The sequence below is a fragment of the Pteronotus mesoamericanus genome, unplaced genomic scaffold (genome assembly GCF_021234165.1).
Source record: "Pteronotus mesoamericanus isolate MK-2021 breed Mesoamerican mustached bat unplaced genomic scaffold, CSHL_Meso_final contig_33, whole genome shotgun sequence".
Lineage (NCBI taxonomy): Eukaryota > Metazoa > Chordata > Mammalia > Chiroptera > Mormoopidae > Pteronotus > Pteronotus mesoamericanus.
Window position 1 is genome coordinate 14240726 of NW_026555135.1, and position 17643 is coordinate 14258368.

Consider the following 17643-nt stretch of genomic DNA (forward strand, 5'->3'; position numbering starts at 1 on the left):
GAGCTCACACTACTTCTGTCAGCTCATAACAAGAGAGGCTACCTTGTCCCATGATGTCACCTTGACTGATCTGCCTCTCTACAAAAAAAGAAACAGTCACCTTTAGGATCACTTCTGAGGGAGTAAAATGAGGAACAAACTATGAATATTTTATGTGGCAGAAATACATTCACAGTGAATTTGTTTATGAACAACAGCAACAAAATGGGACCCATGAGAAAGGCAATGTTAGAATGAAAAAGAGCTTTGAAGACATACAGATTTGGGTTTAAATCCCAACTTTTGGTTTTACCACTATTAATTATGCACCAGATAAAGGGCTTTATTACAGGTCTCAGTTATTATTTTTTTCTTACCTGTGGATGGAGGCACTATTTCTTATTATAAAATATTGTGCGAATATCTGTGTATACTTAGTGCATTCCCTGTAATAAAGTAATTGTCCTATAAGTGTTTATGGCATAATGAATGAAGCAAGATATAAATAATCATTATTGTAATAGCACAAATTAATTTTTCTATTCTCTAACCCAGAGAAACAGTGAGGACACAGAGTTTTGGTTGGCGTATGTGGGGAGGCATCAAGTTGGTGTTGGCAGGTGGCCATGAGTATGAGGAAACTTGATGTATAAAGGTGGGGTAAACAGAGAGAAGAGACTACTGAAAGGAAATCAAGAGAGCTGGAAGGGATGTTGATTGACAGCTCCTAAGGCTGAACAGCTTTATCAGCTTCTCCAGCCTGTTTCCTGTCCCCTGCAGACACACATTTTGCATGCCGTATTTCCCTGCACACACTATACTGTTTCATGTCACTGGGGTCTTGTTCATGTTGTTCCCCAGAACACCATATCCCGTGGTTTTCACCTGGCTTACTTCATCATCCTTTGGGATTCAACCCAGGCATCACCCTTCCAAGAAGCCTTCCCAGAATGTCCAGATTGGAAAAAGTACCCTCTTCAGTGATCTCTGGCTTCCTGGTGCATTTTTCCTTTATTAATAGTTTGTGTATAGGTTGCTCTCCAGTACGCTGTGAGCTTTCACTAAGGGTGGATTTGTGTCTTATTTATCTCTATATTCCCAGAATTCAGCTAGTGATTTCTCTAAAAACACTGGTTGGAATTAAAATGGACTGGACCAAAGTGGGAAACATAAGGATTCCTGGCCAATTTTGTGAGCTTTTATATTATATTAGCATTAAAAAAGAAGAAGAAGAAGAAGTAGTCATGAAAGTAATGTAAATCCTCATAATTCCTAGTCATAATAAAATGATAATATTAATGATAATAAATATTGTAAGTAGTAAAAGTGAGTCAGTAAGACTTTTTCTCACAAACAAAATCTAGACAGATATTTAAAAATCATCACTAAACAGAAAATATTTCAGGCAGTCTTTTAAAGTTCAAATTTTATATCAGAGGCTTTGTGTATTTTATTCATGCAGCAAAAAAGTAAATCAAATCAGGCTCAGTTGAAGGAATGGCCACATCAAGAAAGTACAGTGCAATGCAGATCCAGGAAGCAGTTTCCAGGGAGATTCCTCGGGGCTGAGTATCACTCCACACACACTTAATCCTGGTTTTTCTCAGTTCAGGCCACACTGTGTTAAGAGCTGGAAAGGGGAACATTGTTTAATGGTTACCTGCCTGGGCTTTGAAGCCAGTTGCCTTTTCTGCTTACTATCTGCATGGGCTTGAGCAAGCAAATCAGCCTCCGCTTGCTTCAGTTTCCTCATACATAAAATAAGGATTGTTTCAAAGATTAAAATAATTAATACATGTAAGGGGCTTAAAGCAGTCTTGGCCCTATAGTAAGTGCTCACTAAATATAATTATTTACTATCTTCAGCCTTTGAATGTTCACTGGAAAATGCCAGTGTGGCTCAAACATCATTCTTTGTCCATCCATTAGCAAACATTTTCGAGTGTTCACTATGTGCCTGGCACCATGCTAGATGCTAGTGACACAGAAAAGGCAGTGATTCCTGTGTGTCGTAAGCTCACAGTACAGAGTGCATGAGTGTGTCTGCATGCACATGTGTGTTAGGGAGCGTACAATTATATGAGTAGTTATAATAAAGGCTGATCATCTTCTCTATGGAGGATATGGAGGATATGGGGGAGCACAGGGCTTATCTGCTTCCTAAGGAGGGGGATCTAAGGGAGTCCCAGAAGACCAGGACAGGCTTTCCAGGAGAAGTGACATTGAAAATGACTAGGAGTTAGCCAAGTGAGACTTGAAGGGAAGGTAAATGGAACAAGTGTATTTTGTACCTCTATTGATGCCCTAATAGAGCCCTGAAAGGAAAAAAAAAATGCAAGTGGGTCAGTATAGAAAGTTAAATAGGAAGTGACTAGATCCCAGGCTGGCCGGTGGAGAAGGAGTCATATCACCAGGGGCCTTTCCTGCCAGGCAGAAAAATTTTGGCTCTGTCCTATCATAGCTAGTGGAGAAAGCTGAAGATGTCTTAGCAGGGATTAAAACGTTTAAATAGTCTCTCTTATTTGAATTGGTTCCTTTGAAAGATTTTTCTAATTCCCAACATGTAGAATTTACTGATTCTGCTTTTGGGACCTTCTGTTCCCCTACAGACCCCTGTCCTGGCACTGTATTACTTTATGGACCTTATCTGTTTCCAGTTCTGTCTTAGGAGACTGAGGTGCTCAAAGACTGTTTTTTAGTTACCTCTGTAACCCCATAGTCTGTGACAGTGTTTGGCACAAAGCAGGCACTCAATGGAAACTGGATTAAAAGAAAAAGTTTGCTTTTAGAAAAAAAGTATTTCTTATATTTTTAGAACAAAGCATCGTCTGATGAAATCTGGACAATCAAGTCAGCAAAGCGAGTGGTCTCACTATGGCGGTGGTGCCATTCCTAAGAGCTGCTGCCTACCAGATCCATAATCTACTACCAAGCACTGCATTATGTCAGGCACTGTGCTAGGCACCAAGGGAGAGATGAATATTTTTATGACAACATCAGATGTGAAAATATTGCACATGCACACGAAACAATCTCCATATCCCCAGGGCCTAGCACAGTGCCTGGCCATGCTCAGTTCTCAGTGAATGTTTGCGAGTTTAATAATAAATGAAGAAGATGTAAGGAATGTGTGCTAAATGAGGGATATACATAATACATGTTCTGAGTCCAGATGAGGACAAGTTTGTAAGATGGCTTAATCTGATAGGGTTTCACTGAGGGTCCTGGAAAACAGAAAGGATCTGGAGAGATAGCAGGAAGCAGTAGAGGATTCTAGGGAGGGAGAAATAGCATGAACCTCACTTCACACAGACTAATAACCCCTTAATGAAATCTAAGCAATTGGAAATCATCAAAGCTCTGATAATAGTTGGGTTATGTTGGAATTCACACAAGAGAACCAGTTTTCCAGGCAAATTGTAATTTTGGCAATAGATGTGAAAGGACTATCAGTTGCGTTAGCAAAACAGCCTAAGTGGGCCCTCATGACAATGTTAATTAAAGCTAACTTAATTAGTTAATTAAAACAAAAATAGCAAATGGTAGTGTCTAAAATTAAGGTGGAGGCAATGGTAATGTTTTTGCCACTAGAATTCCCAGGAAGTGTTTTACTTTCTGAGAAAATTTCTGATGTAGAGCAATAGGCTTCTGTCATTTATTTAGCCATGAAAAGCTCACTGCATCTGAGAACCTCAGCCCCAGGGCCCTGGAAATTCTGAATATTGTAAAGGCAGAACTTCAGACTCATCAAATTCAATACTTTATTAGGTCAGAACTGGTTTTGTGTGTGTTTGTCAATCTGCAGCCGATGTGAAGGCCTTAAACAGAAGCATGGTATTATCTGCTTGACAATGATTCCATGCAGCACCATGTGTGCTGGAAATTAGTGTCTAGAACCAAAATGTTAATCACAGGGATCTCTATACATTGATGGCATAAATAGTATGTTTCTATATATAAAAAAAATCTATAGTGACTCACTTCCTTTTAAATAAAAATCTCTCTTTGCTATTTCAGTGAATTGAATGACTGGTTCCGGGCACTTTTTGTGCTCTAGCATGAACATATTTAACTTCCCAGTAAACTGTTAGGTCTGTTCAAAGTAGCTCTATTCTTCCCTTAGGTGTTTAGAAAACTGAAGAGATCTCTGTGACGGAGGTAGAAATTGGCTCTGCTACCCTTCTCACTGAAGATAGGATGTACTCTTCAGAAACATGCCTTCCGATGATTTTTTTCCTCAAGTGAGTCCCCTTTTAGTATCAATTCTCTAGAATGCTAACCAAGTTACTGGAAAAAAATAGCCCTGTGTTCCAAAGCTTGGAAAAAGACTGCAAAAAAAAAAAAAAAATTAAAGATGAATGATTGGTTTCCACACTGCAAGACTTCTTAATGTTTATTTCCAATAAAAGGATAACGCAGTGAGAGTTTTTTTTTCAAACTTGTTTGACCAATGAACTTTTTCTTCTCATGGAGCAGTGAGTCTAGCTTCCCAAAAAATACATCCTGGGAAATGGTAAGCTCAAGTATCAAAAAAAATGCTGAGGCTTGACATAAAAAGTGCTTTATAACTGACTTGTCTATGGGCAAGCCCTCTAACATGCGGCACCTCAAATTCCTCATCTGAAAAATGGGAATGATCTTTGCTTCTACTTTCAATATTTTGTGACCATGAGACATTTCCATTATTATCACCACTATTACTACTAGGTACTGCCACTTTCCATGGTAGACGCTATTTGTTGGTTTATCCAATATGTTGATACCTCTCCCTTCTCCCTTTCTGTTATGGGGGATGTAAAAGTGAAACACACACATTCCTATACTCAGGCAGCTAGAGATAGCTGTATGAGATGATTTCATCCATGAAACATAGGGCAATTTTTATGGGACTCTGGGAAGACTTTTGTTTTCCCTAATAAAAGGATGCAGTGCATGGAGCAGTGACAGTTATACAACCATTAGCAAAATGTGTATAGAATAGCTTAGATGTTAACTCTGAGTCACTGAGCCTTGGAGAGATACCTGAGCAGTTTACTTGCATATATTTTTTTGTGATATGAGGAAAATGAAATCAAACAATTTATGTAGGCCTCTGAAAAATCTCTTAATCTTTCTTGCAGCTAAACAAAAATCTAAAAGTTTTATCTACCAGGTTTTGAGTACTTTCTATGTGCTGATGCTAAGAATTTAACATACATCACTTCATTTACACCTTACAACAGGGTTAATTATCCAGGATTTTACAGTGGAAGAAATGAACTGAAGTACCTTGTTCATATTCACACAGCACCCTAGATCCCAATAGATTGGTTAATTGGCATATTACAGAATTTAAGCCTGAGAAGCATAACTAATGGGGGTAATTTAGAATAAAGCGTGAAAGTATTAGAAGTACCCAAGTCCACTTGTTTGCTGTTATTAAGTCCCAATGCGATAGGCAATGTGAAACACACTGGCCTTTATAAAACCATAAACTAAACAGGGAGGTAAACCCATGCATAACCAGTTATATTTTACAATGTAACAAATACTTACATTAGAGTTCTGAGTATCTTGACTTCGAATCACAAAGAAGTAATACTTGAGAGCGTATGGTATACACAGAGAAAAGCTATTTTAATTTGGATCTAATTTATTTCTTAGGATCATAGCTTTAAAGGGGGAGCAGGTATGGTATGTATATGATTCAAGAATATTACAGTTTTCTCTGGCCTTTCTTCTTCTCCTTATAACAAGCAGGTTCAAATCTGAATATCTTGGTTAATGGCAAAACAGAACTCTCTATACAACCTAACTATAGTCTGCCTTAGATTATGATCACATGATCACATAGACATCCATGGATTTGTTAAGACCACTTGTAGAAAGCCCAAGGTCCCTCCTCACTGTCTTTCATAGCCTACTACCCAAATGTACTGGCTGCAAAATTTAGTCATCAAGAAGTACGTGGCCTTGTAGGGTAAACAAATTAAAATATGGCCCAAATCCAGTGCATTCCTGTTTTCTACTGGCACTCTCAGTAAATTTTGTTGTTGATGTTGCTCCTTTGTTTACTGAAGTATAAATGATATAGTTGAAAATAATAATTTAATATTACTAGTGGAACATTAGAATTCTAGCAAAACATGAGATCAATGGATGGGATTAATGTCCTGACTCTTTGGCAGAAGCCGGTGATCACAGGAGTGCAGGGGATGTGCATAATGCAGGCCCTTGCTGGCTTAATGTACAAAAGCAGAGCCACTAGAGGGCAGTAGTATGCACACTTGAACAGACAAAAATCCCTACCACATGTCTACCTTCCCAAATCCACTCATTCAACAAATGATTACTGAGTATCTTCTATATGCCAAGCACCTTTCTCCATACTTCCAGGCACTGGAGGCACAGTAATGAACAAGGTAGACGAGGCCCTCACTCCCAAGGAACTTTCCCTGCTCGAACTGGGACAAACTGGGGTATGCTCTATAGTTTGCCAAGAAGTTGGATAATGTAAGGATGGAAATGCCCTGGAGAGCCCAGGCTGTATCAATGTGTCTGTAGATCTGTACTACCTTTCATTATGCTCTCGTTGTTAGTAAGATCAGCCTGGTTGCATACCTGACACAGAGATTTTCAGATACTGAAGAAGACTGACTTGTTAATTTAATAGCAAACACTTAAAAAGCACTTACTATATGGCATATACACTTTACACACATTAACTCACTTAGTCTTACAGTCACTGGATGAAGTATGTATTTCATCATTTCCATTCATCAGAGGAGGAAACTAAGGCAGAGAAAGGTTAAGTGATTTGCTTCCTGTTAGGTTACACAGCTGGTAAGCGATGCTGCCAGGATTCAATCCCAATGCTATCTAGGTCTGGCCCCTACTACCTTCAGTAAACTATCGACTGTGTGCCTGGACTTTATACATAGTAAGTCTTTCTCTCTTTACAATTTTATGAAGTAGGCGAGATGATCTCAGTTTGGAAGATGAAGAAACTAAGGCTCTGAGAGAAGAAATGGCAGTGCCAGTGCTCAAGCTCAGGCTCCAAAGCTGGTGCTCTTCGCCGCAGCTCCATGTTGTCTCTAAGGAGCCTGCCCTCAGGAGTCTCGGGGCTGCTTTGGCACACACTCACAGTTCTGTCCCCTTGGCAACCTGTGTGTTTTATCAGGGTGCCAGGGAAGATTTTACGTGCAGAAAGAATTTAAAGAAAGCCTGATAAAGTAAGTTTGAAAAATAAATGTTCTTAGACAAAATAAAAGGCTGATCTTGCAGAAGTTTCTGAAAAAGAATGTATTAGAGAGGAGTCAGGAAGGCAGATGGAAAATATGCCAGCAGGTTTGAGATATGGAAGGCCTTCTGTGTATAGAACATGACATCTTCAGGATTTATTGAAGACATAGAAGACAGTTTTTTCCTGAGGTTTACACTTTAGTTGACTGCCTTGTACAAGGTGCATGGAAAGAGATGAGAGGCATACAGGAATTAAAAAGAATTGAAAGAGGCAAGAATATACCTTAATAATACAAATGAATTGGGCCACGTGGATAACTCTAAGTACCTTGTGGATCTTTTTCAGTCCTAAGCAGACACAGTGTCTTTACCATCACCTCAACTTGGGCTTTGGGGAATTAGGGCTCATAGAAAGTAGGACTTTTTATGTAGGCTAAATGATGGTATAAGAGAATTCTTCAAGCAATATCATTTAGCTATTTATCTTCCATTTGAAATCTATTTACCTTCCATTTACGTAGATTTTAGGAAAATTGTCAAATTTCTGTAGAGTTAGTAGACGGGTCATGATTAGCTCTCTCGATATACACTTCTTAATGAGAGAAAATCCTTATTTCCAGTTCAACAAACTCTTTAGCTTTTGTAACACCTTCGAATTTGTCCCCAAGCCACTGACAAGATGTTCTCCTTGCCTTTTGAAGTATCTTAAGGGGGGCATTTATCCCATAGGGCAGTCCTTCTCATGGGGGGAACCACTGACTCTTGACTTGAGATTCTTTTCAGATGACAATTGCCCAGTAACCATACATGTGGTACTGAACTTAGTGGGGTGGGATAGGGCTACAGGCAACATAGAAAGTAGGAGGCTGGATGATTGTTTAGGAAGATTATAGTCAAAGCTACTTTATTCTCTTATCTCTTTCATCTTCTCAGACATTTCTCAAATAGTTCAAGTTGCCCATTAAGAACCTGAATATAAATTCTACATTCTCATACCTCTATGGCCTGGGCAATCGATGGCTCTTCTGGACTTGAAAAAAGTTCAGGCACATGCAAATGCGGTTGGAAGTGTGAGGCTCTTGGTGTTCTGTTCTCAGCGTATTCTTCTTTGTTAAAAATAATTTTCTCTACTCTTTTCTGGTGAACTAGAATTTAGCCCACAAAGTATCCCTGTCCCCTCAGGACCTGGAGGGCCTTGCCTTGGCTCAATGATTTAATTGTACTCTCCCTGCTCGTGCATCTCACCCACCTTTTGCTGTAACTCTTTGCTTTATTAGAGGTCTCAACTTCTATGTTTCTGGCTTGGCCTAAGTCCCTGGGTCCTCATCCAATTAACCCCACAGAAACCATTCTGTGGAAATGTCCAAAGCCCCTTTCCCAGCACCATGCCTCCTATAGCTTCATTCACTCTGATATTTTCCACTTAAAAAACCCAGGAAACAAATGCTACCGCTTCAGCCATAGGGCCAGTGCCCCACAAGGTCCCCAAAGCTTTTACCTTAAGGTTTCCCCAGAGGAGCCTCTCCTCTTCCACAGGTTGACTAGGCTGCTGGATCTGCTGGCTGCCGAGGATGACTTGCCATCCCCGACGTGCATGCGCACCACGGTAGAGGTGGTGAAGGCGCTGCGCACGTTTCTCTCCGGCTTGGCCAGGATGATGTATACCTTCGGCACAAACATGCAGCCTAGCGCCACGGTAGCGCTGAGGCTGACTGAGAAGCACATGGTGATGATTTTGTAATTGCTGCCAAAGTAGATTGGCACAAAGGCCAGCCATATAATGCAGGTGGTGTACATTGTGAAGGCGATATACTTGGCCTCGTTGAAGTTAGCTGGAACATTTCTGGTCTTGAAAGCATAGAAGGTACAGCTCAAAATCAGCAACCCATTGTATCCGAGAGGAGTGACCACTCCTAGGTTGGTGGTGTTACAAATCAGGTAGACTTCCCGAATGCTGGGGTAGTCGTGCATTATATCAGGAGGCTCCATTATAAAGAGGGCAACGATGATGCCCAACTGGATGCATATGAGAATGAAAGCAATCACCAGCTGGGCACAGGCACTCATGAATCGGGGTTTTTTGGTACAGATTTTCTTCTTGCTGCCAGCCAGGATCCTCGCAATACGGTTGGTCTTGGTTACAAGGGCGGAGTAGCTCATGGCTGGAGAGAGACCAATGCCGATTCTCTGAAGGTAGCAATAAATCTGTTTGGGCTTTGCAATGAGGCAGAAGGTACATAAGTAGCCCAGGCAGATGCCAGCAAGGATAATGTAGCAGAGTTCCCTGCTGGAGGACTTGACTACGGGGGTATCCCGGTAAATGATGAAGACTGCGGTAACAAACAGGGTGGCCAGCAGGCCGAGGCAGGCGAACACCACAGCTGCAATTGGCTCAGGGTCCCCCCAGCGAAGGTACTGTACTGGGATCAAATCACAACCTGCAGAGATACAGACACATTTTGAAAAAGAAGGAAGAAATTTTACTTGGGCCAGTTGTGCCTCACTTACAAGCAGCTGCTTATGACCCTTTCCCTTTTTCTCCAGTCTGTCATTTCAGTCTCAGGACCCCATGCTACTCATCTCTTCATGGATTCATTCACAAAATATTTATCTTTATGTTATTAATACATATTTTGTGGTAAGAACTGTTCCTGTTCTGAAAACAAAATGGTGAAGAACATGAACATGTTTCCTGCCTTCATAAAAAATAATCAGGTGGGAGGGGCTTCTAAAGCCCCTTGATGATGTTCTTGAGTCTACTGCACAGAAAAGTAAGGATTTTCAGAGAATCATATTATTCCAATGTTATAGAAGAGAAGACAGTGTTAAAAAAAAAAAAGGAGGCAACAGGAAAATTGACTGCAAAAGCAAACAGTTGGCCTGTATGGCAAGTGCTAACATTCCTCAAATTATTCTCTACTCCGGGCTTGCAGAATTTGTTTTTTTTTTACATGTCATTTTATTACACAACAGAAAAAAAAATGACAAAATTTTACATTATTGGAGTTACATGCCTTCTTTTTAGATTTCTTTTTTGAGTTGATCCCTACTAGCTAATGACAGAAGCTCTGCTTTGGGTACTATGTACCATGTCTCCTATATCAATTACTAGGACATTAGTAGCTCATGGCCAATGAGGGAAACAGGTTTTCATTTTACTCTCTTCTTTTTTCTGCTGTTCTGCTAAATCTTAATTGCTTTTATCTAAATGTAATTAACACTCTAATTGCTAGATGTTTTGCTTATGATAACATTCACTACTTTTTTTACATTAAATATTTTCTTCACCCATTCATGTGCAAATAATTAACATCATGTGTGAAACTGAAGAAAACCTCATTAGATATGTATGTTGGAAGAAATGTGCATAAAGCATGCCTCTAATGTGATGCAATTATTTTCACAAATTTACCAGAATTTATACATTTAAATGAATGTTTTTTTCATTAAATCTGCACCACTCAGAAGGTTTTATGTTTAGTTAAATGATGCTGCCATTACACAAAATACTTTTGCACTATTTTCTTGGAATAGCAAATTGGATTCTGATTAGAGTGTCATAATCACTGAATCTTATAATTGGACAAGATCTTAGAGTTTCCAAAAACAGATGTGCATTACAATCACTTGGAGAGCCTACAGAAGTACAATTCAAGGATCTAAACTTAGGATATTTTGAATCAGTACATTAGGGGTGGGACAAAGGAATCTTAAGCTCAAAGACTACATAACTGGTCCTTGGTCCTTGGTTGGCAACCCAATCTTGAAGATTATCAGATTGTCTTCTCATCCAGAAGTGCAAATGTCTTATGTAGTAATTCCAGAGTGCAAATGTCTTCTATAATAATTCAAAGGTGTGATCACCATAACCTTACCTCTGGCTTTCCACGAACTACATTGTCTTACGTAGTGGTGAGACTAGTGGTGGGGGAAGATAGATTGGAAAGGCTGGTCAGGATGGCAGGTGGATTTTGGAGGCAAAGAAGCTGGTCAAAAAGGCTGTCACTGAAGAAAGTCAAGGGATGATAGATCAAAAATTCAAAGTCACTGTACTGAAGACAATACTCAGCTAGTGAAGATATTTTAGATCTAGGATTGAAGAAATTGTGAGGCAGACACATGGAAGAATCAGGAGAGAGACTTCTACCTAAGTTGATGGCAAGTCTATTAACGAAGGTAAAGGCTATAGGAAGTAAAGGTCATATTTTACGGGAACGATATTGAGTTCTAGTTTGGCGATATTATGTTTGAAGTACCTACGACCTACTGAGGAGATGGAAACAGGGGCTGAGAAGAGATATCAGGGTGGAACTTACAGCTTTACACATCACTTGTTTACAGGGGGAAGTAAGACACATGTAAATGAAAGCAATCGGTGAAGAAATTCAGAGATGTAGGTGAGATCAGGGCCTAGAGGTCTGATGTAACACCAACATTAAAGAATGGCAAGGAAGAGGATGTGTCAGGGAAGTCATAAGACAGATCAGCCAGAAGGAAGTGTGTCAGAAGGCAGAGGTGAGTGCTTAATTGGATGGTCCAGCATACCTTCCTCTAAAAATATCACTTTTTTTCTTAAATCCTTACCCAAAGATCTTGCACAAAGCTTTAAGCTTCAGGATTACAGATATCTATCCTGGTAATATATCTTTCCCTTATATCCCCCCATCCCCCACTATTAGATTTATTTCTTTTGAACAAGGAATGATATCCTTCCATTTCTGTATTCCTGTCATGGAACACGTTCTACCAAATCTCAGAATCTTGAGACAATTTTAACCCTACTACAATAGAAATTTAAATTTTCATCAATTAGTACCCCTACTATGTGTATTGGTTTACAAACATCTGAATGCTTGGTATTCTTCCTAATTCTCTTCTTTATTTTCTTCTGTGGATTATGGGCATTTTCCCATTTATTCCTGCTTCATTCTTAGTGTAATGGTAAGGTCTGACATACTGGAAGGGCATAGAGAGGTTAACTAAGAATCTATAGTGTATATATTTTACAGTTTTATTATAAATTTTATCAATTTAGCATATACATATTATCCCATTTTAGACTGAAAGATCTTGATCATGCCAGCGAAGTTCCCTCCTAGCAAGCATATTAAAGTTTCTCAGAAGATGTGCATCATTACATTGCTTTCTAGAAATGCAGATAAGCCATTGGTTGGAAAACCATGGCTTATTACTTGATGGCATCTATTTAAATAGCTATCCACTTCTCACTTTCCTCCCCCTTAATGCTTGATCCATATTTTATGGTTCTCTAGTACAATTCATCTTTTCATAGCTTGAAGTGAAATATATATTGAAAATACAACTTTCTTATTAGAAGGGAAAGTGAGCTGCCAAAATGGTATTATCCAGATTCATCTTGTGATTTCACCAATGTGGTCTGACACATCTAATGGGAAAACAGATGGTCCACTGATTTTCTGGACACCTAAAAATGATGTGACTCCTCAGCAATGACTGGTGCTTATTCATGCTCACTGTTTTGGTATTAATTTTACAGGGTTAATATTCCTCAATTAATAGTCCTAAACTATTGCATTTTTTAACCTTGCTCCAAATGTCTGTTCAGGCAGAAGGAATGAGAAGTCAGAGATCCTGGGACAGGTGCCTGATATTCTGCAAGTAGGCTAAGCAGGAAATCCTTAACAAGTTTTATTATTCCTGGTATATTTTTGGAGGAAGGGAAGTTGCTATTGTTAGTGTCTGAGAGTCAGATGTACATGTCCTCAGCTGCTGGTTAGGCCATTTCAAGTATACAAAACTGATACATGAGCAATCATTCTGCTAGAGGACAAGGTGTTGACTGGTGACTAACGACATCATGCTTGCTTTCAAGTTGTTCTATCAACAGACCACTGAATGCCTTCCTTCTCCCTTTACCCTTCTAGCTCTGGATATCTAGGGTGTTGGTATGAGATATCAGAGCAATGCAGGCTCAGGATGTTTTCTGCATTGTCCATATCCCTGATCTTGTAATATGTGATATATTTTCTCTTCATTAAACCTAAGCTAAACTTTTTCATAACTTCCATAGTTCAGAAGAATTGGAATTTGTGTGTGTGTGTGTGTGTGTGTGTGTGTGTGTGTGTGTGTATGAGAGAGAGAGAGACAGAGAGAGAGACACACAGAGAAAGAGAGAGAGAGAGAGAGAGAGAGAGAGAGATTGATTATATTGTTAGGGTGTGTCCTCCCTGGTTGACTATAAGCACCCTGGTATTAAGAACTTTGTCTCTCTTGCTCACAGACAGATCCTCAGTACTAAGCACAGTGTCTCACTTATACAGTTAGCATAGCAATTTACAAATCAATATATTTGCTATATAACCAAAGTATATAATTCTTGTCTGGTATTTGGATAAAATCACTCTCAGCAAAACTTGTTTCCTTATAAGAAGTCCCGATTACAGAAATGTTATGCACAAGGGGGATGGTCAAAAAAACTGGAATTATCTTCTGCAGGGCGGGTCCCTTGTAGTACAGGCTTCTCCCACTAAGTGAGTGTTCTAGGAACCCATCTGTATCAGTGAACCAGCTGGTGTTGTTGTGAGAGGCTGTGTTTGGCTTCAGTGAACTTTTTTGAAGACTCTTTCAACCTGTTTGCTCACTTCATGGTGGGTGACTTATGAGCATATCTGCCCACATAGTGCTGAGTGTTCAGCAGATTTTGACCAAAAACAGCATGGACCCTGTGCCCCACCCTCCCTATTCACTCTATCTCATCCTGAGGGACTTTTTTTTTGTTTCTCTGGATGAAAAAAGTCCTCAGAGGGAAATATTTTGCTGATGTGGAAGAGGTGAAACAAAAGGTGGCAGAAGCACTAAAAGGCATCAATATTAACAAGGTCAAAAACTATTTTGAGCAATGGAAAAAAAGGTATCGATAGGTGTATTGCATCAAATGGAAATTACTTTGAAGGTGACTGAAGCTTAAATATATACATAAATACATAAGAATAAATACATAATTTTTAATAAATAAATTCCAGGTTTTTTTGGGGGGGAGGGTTCCTCCTCAAAAAACTGTTACGCTCTAGTTGTGACAGACAGAAGACTAAATTCAGTGTATTGTATCTAAATATTAGTCAAGATTTTAGTAACCAGAAGAGGACAAAGCTAAATAAGTACTTTAAAGGCCTACTGCCTAGTAGCATGACATGTCCCACATTAGGAATATTCCTGGTATTGATTAAGTATTGTTAAGTGTTTTATGATTGACTGATTAATCTAACTGAGTAATTCATTGAATCTAGGAAATATGGGTAGAAGAACGGGGAAGGTAGTAAACAAGGGCCATCTAACTTAACGTTCAGATTAACTGTTTGCAAGAATGCTGTTAATTGCAACATTTTTTACCTGAGGCCAGAAAAAAAAGCACCTCAAGTCCTCTGAGGGAAAGCATGTCATAGACTTGATCTTTACCATTACCTTAGTATGAAAACAGACCTTGATCACTCCTTCAAATAAAAATTTCGTCTGTATCCAAATATTAGTTAAGTTTTATCAGAAACTGCCTCAGTTGGAAGTTGCCTTGTTCCTGGTCACACCAGCATTTTAAAAATAGGAGTATACTAACATTTACTGAACACCTACTACATGTCAGGTACTGTCCTGGATATCTTAGCTAATTTTTATAATAAACAAGTGAAGTAGGAGTTGTTCCTCTATTTTACAGAGGGGCAATATGAGGTTCAATATGCTAACATATTGAGACCGAGATTAAAACCCTCTGGGATTTTTGATTACTTGCTTGCTTGATTGGTTGATTGATTTATGCTACCTCAGGAGAAGAAAATTGATCAAGTGTCCCTCCGAATGGGGTCCTGAGGCTACTAAAGGAAAGAGAATCATGAGTAATTAACAATGTCTGCCATGGGCAAGGTAGGGTCAGTGGTAATGTAAGTATTTGGTATTTGTTTTTCTGACATAAATCCATGCTCCCATCTGAAAAATCACATTAGTGCAAACTCTTCAGCAAGGTTGTCATCCCAGCCTATATGTCTTGAGGGTCTCTGGTTAGAGACTCTGATTGGTAAATTGTTGGGTTTGTGTTTCTGAAGTTCCCTAGTGCAGACATTTTTTTCTGAATGGGCACCGAATAACCACAGCACAAGCGAACAAGGATTGACCACGGGGCATTCCTACCGCTGCTCCAAGGGGACTCACAGCCAGTCATTTATCACTGGACCCAGCCCTTCCAGGCTTATTACATAGTGTAGGTTTAGATCCCCTAAACAAAATTCTCTCAGAGGGTTGAGCCAACTTGAGCTATATTTTAGTGTAGTTTTTATTTTTGTTCTTTGTTATTGGTTACATTTTATAGTGGAATTTGAAATTGCATTTAAGGATTCATTTCATAGTTAAGGCATAAAGAATGATTTAATCATAGTGCCGAGTACTAAGGGGAAGAATTATCACAGGTGCATATTTTGTAGGGATCAGCTTTGAAAATTACGACTTCTGGTCATACTGCAGATAAAGCGGAAAAACACATCATATGAAACTAAATAATAAAATGTGCTGATTAGATATTGAATATTGTTCACCTAGCACAACTAGAGCGTTACACTCACTTCCTAGTTCAGTGCCTGTTACTGAGCATGTACTTTATGCAAGCGACTGGGCCTGCACCATGGTGATATAAAGGCAATTGTTTATTCCTTTAAAAGAGGGTGTGGGTCAAATGCTCAGGCTCTGTGACTTAACTCTGCGAGGCACTGTGCTGAGCACTCTACACTCACCACCTTCTTTGGTGCCCGCAATATTCTATGAGGGAGGTACCATTATTTCATTCCTTTTTAGTTAAGGGAACTGAGGTAGGGTTGGGATGGAAAAGCATTTCAAGTGAAAGGAACTATACAAGGAGAAGTACAGACATAGAATGGGAAGCAGAAATGTAAAGGAAATAGCCAAAATTCAAGAATCAGATGTGCAGAAGAATAATACCTTTATAGCATCGTACTAATTTAGTGTTATAAGAGAATTTCATCTCCAGAAGTGCTGCTGACAGTGCAGATGGGAAGTCAGTTAAAATTGTAGGAGGGAATATAATAATACCTTCCTGCCTACATCTCAACAATTAGTATGGGGACCATATAAAATAACATGTGGCTTGAACAATGACTTAATAATTGTGAAGTGATAGAGGAAAAAGAGACGTACGTACATAAAACAGTAGTGACTCAATATCCATTAAAGTGCCCGTGTGTTTTATTAGGTTGTCCTATGTTCTTCTGGGGAAAAGCTAGGCCTATTTTATCTTTCTTGCCTGTTTATATATACAGAGCCCCAAGTAAATGGTATTTTATTATCTTAAATTGTTTGTAAGTACAAGGTAGTGCATATGCTCTCTGAATTTTTCATTTGACTTAATCTGACTTTTAAGAGGTAGAAAGATAGGAGACATTTATCTGCTTCATATTATTCATATCATATACTGATGCTTTATGAAGCATCTTCCAAGTGGTGAGAGACTGTAGTGGTAAGCACTGTGTTATAATGTTTTATGGTCTTGGGGGGAAATGTGATAATTTATTTTGGGTAAGCTATATTTTTCAAAACCTGAAATCAATGAAACCACATTATTTTCTTCAGTCTGGTTATATCAGAGTGGTTTTTGACCATGATGACATTATTTTTAGCCATACCACAAATTTATCACTGTGAAAAAGAGCACAATGTACATTTTTATTGCTTAGTTTCTAGCAAGAGGAAAACTGGTTTATGTTCTCTTTGAGGACCTGTTTTGAAAAGTTCCATTGAGAGAGGGCCTTTTAGCAACTGTTTTTTTTCTGCAGCAAATTGTATTACATTTATAAATATAACATTTTTCTGACTCATCTGGTGGGATAAACAAATTTATAAGTTAATGAGAATTGAGAAAATGGAAGAGTAAAAAGGCATTTTACAAATTTTCAATGCATGAGCCTTGGCATTTCATTTTTTTTTAAAAAATCATTTTTCTTTGGAGCACAACCAGAAACAACTCATTGTTTTTAAAGCACAAGTGCACAAAAATTTTCACAGGATTTTAGAGATGATTTTAGAAAGAATCCAGTGATTCATAGTCATTTCTACATCACCTGCAGCATTGTACCAAGGGGAAAGCATGAGTTTTCAGAGAGACTTTTACTCTTATGTTTGCACCTTACTTCTGCTACTTACTGTGCAAATACAACACAGATATTTTACATTTTCAACCTCAGGGTTGTTTTTCTTTGATAAAATGCAGATAATGCACATAGGATTAGCTGACAGAAAGCTAAGTTTCTATTATAATGAATGATAGGTACTCAGTACATAAAAATTTGTTTTCTTTCTTCTATTCCATAATATATTTCTTCAGCAAATATTCATTGAGTATTTACTATGTTTTAGGACCTACTTATTCCCAAGTGACAAATCATTCAAACAAACAAACAAACAAAC

The 17643-nt window shown here is 38.7% G+C and overlaps 1 protein-coding gene across 3 annotated transcripts in view; it reads right to left on the bottom strand.

Annotated features, from left to right (window-relative positions):
- The window catches only part of GRM5 (glutamate metabotropic receptor 5), a 451151-nt gene that overhangs the window by 44707 nt on the left and 388801 nt on the right, over positions 1–17643 (bottom strand). For all 3 annotated transcript variants that reach the window (XM_054576410.1, XM_054576409.1, XM_054576408.1), the window contains exon 7: positions 8699–9638. In XM_054576410.1, coding sequence (XP_054432385.1) covers positions 8699–9638 — 940 coding nt within the window. The remainder of the gene's footprint in view (positions 1–8698; positions 9639–17643) is intronic.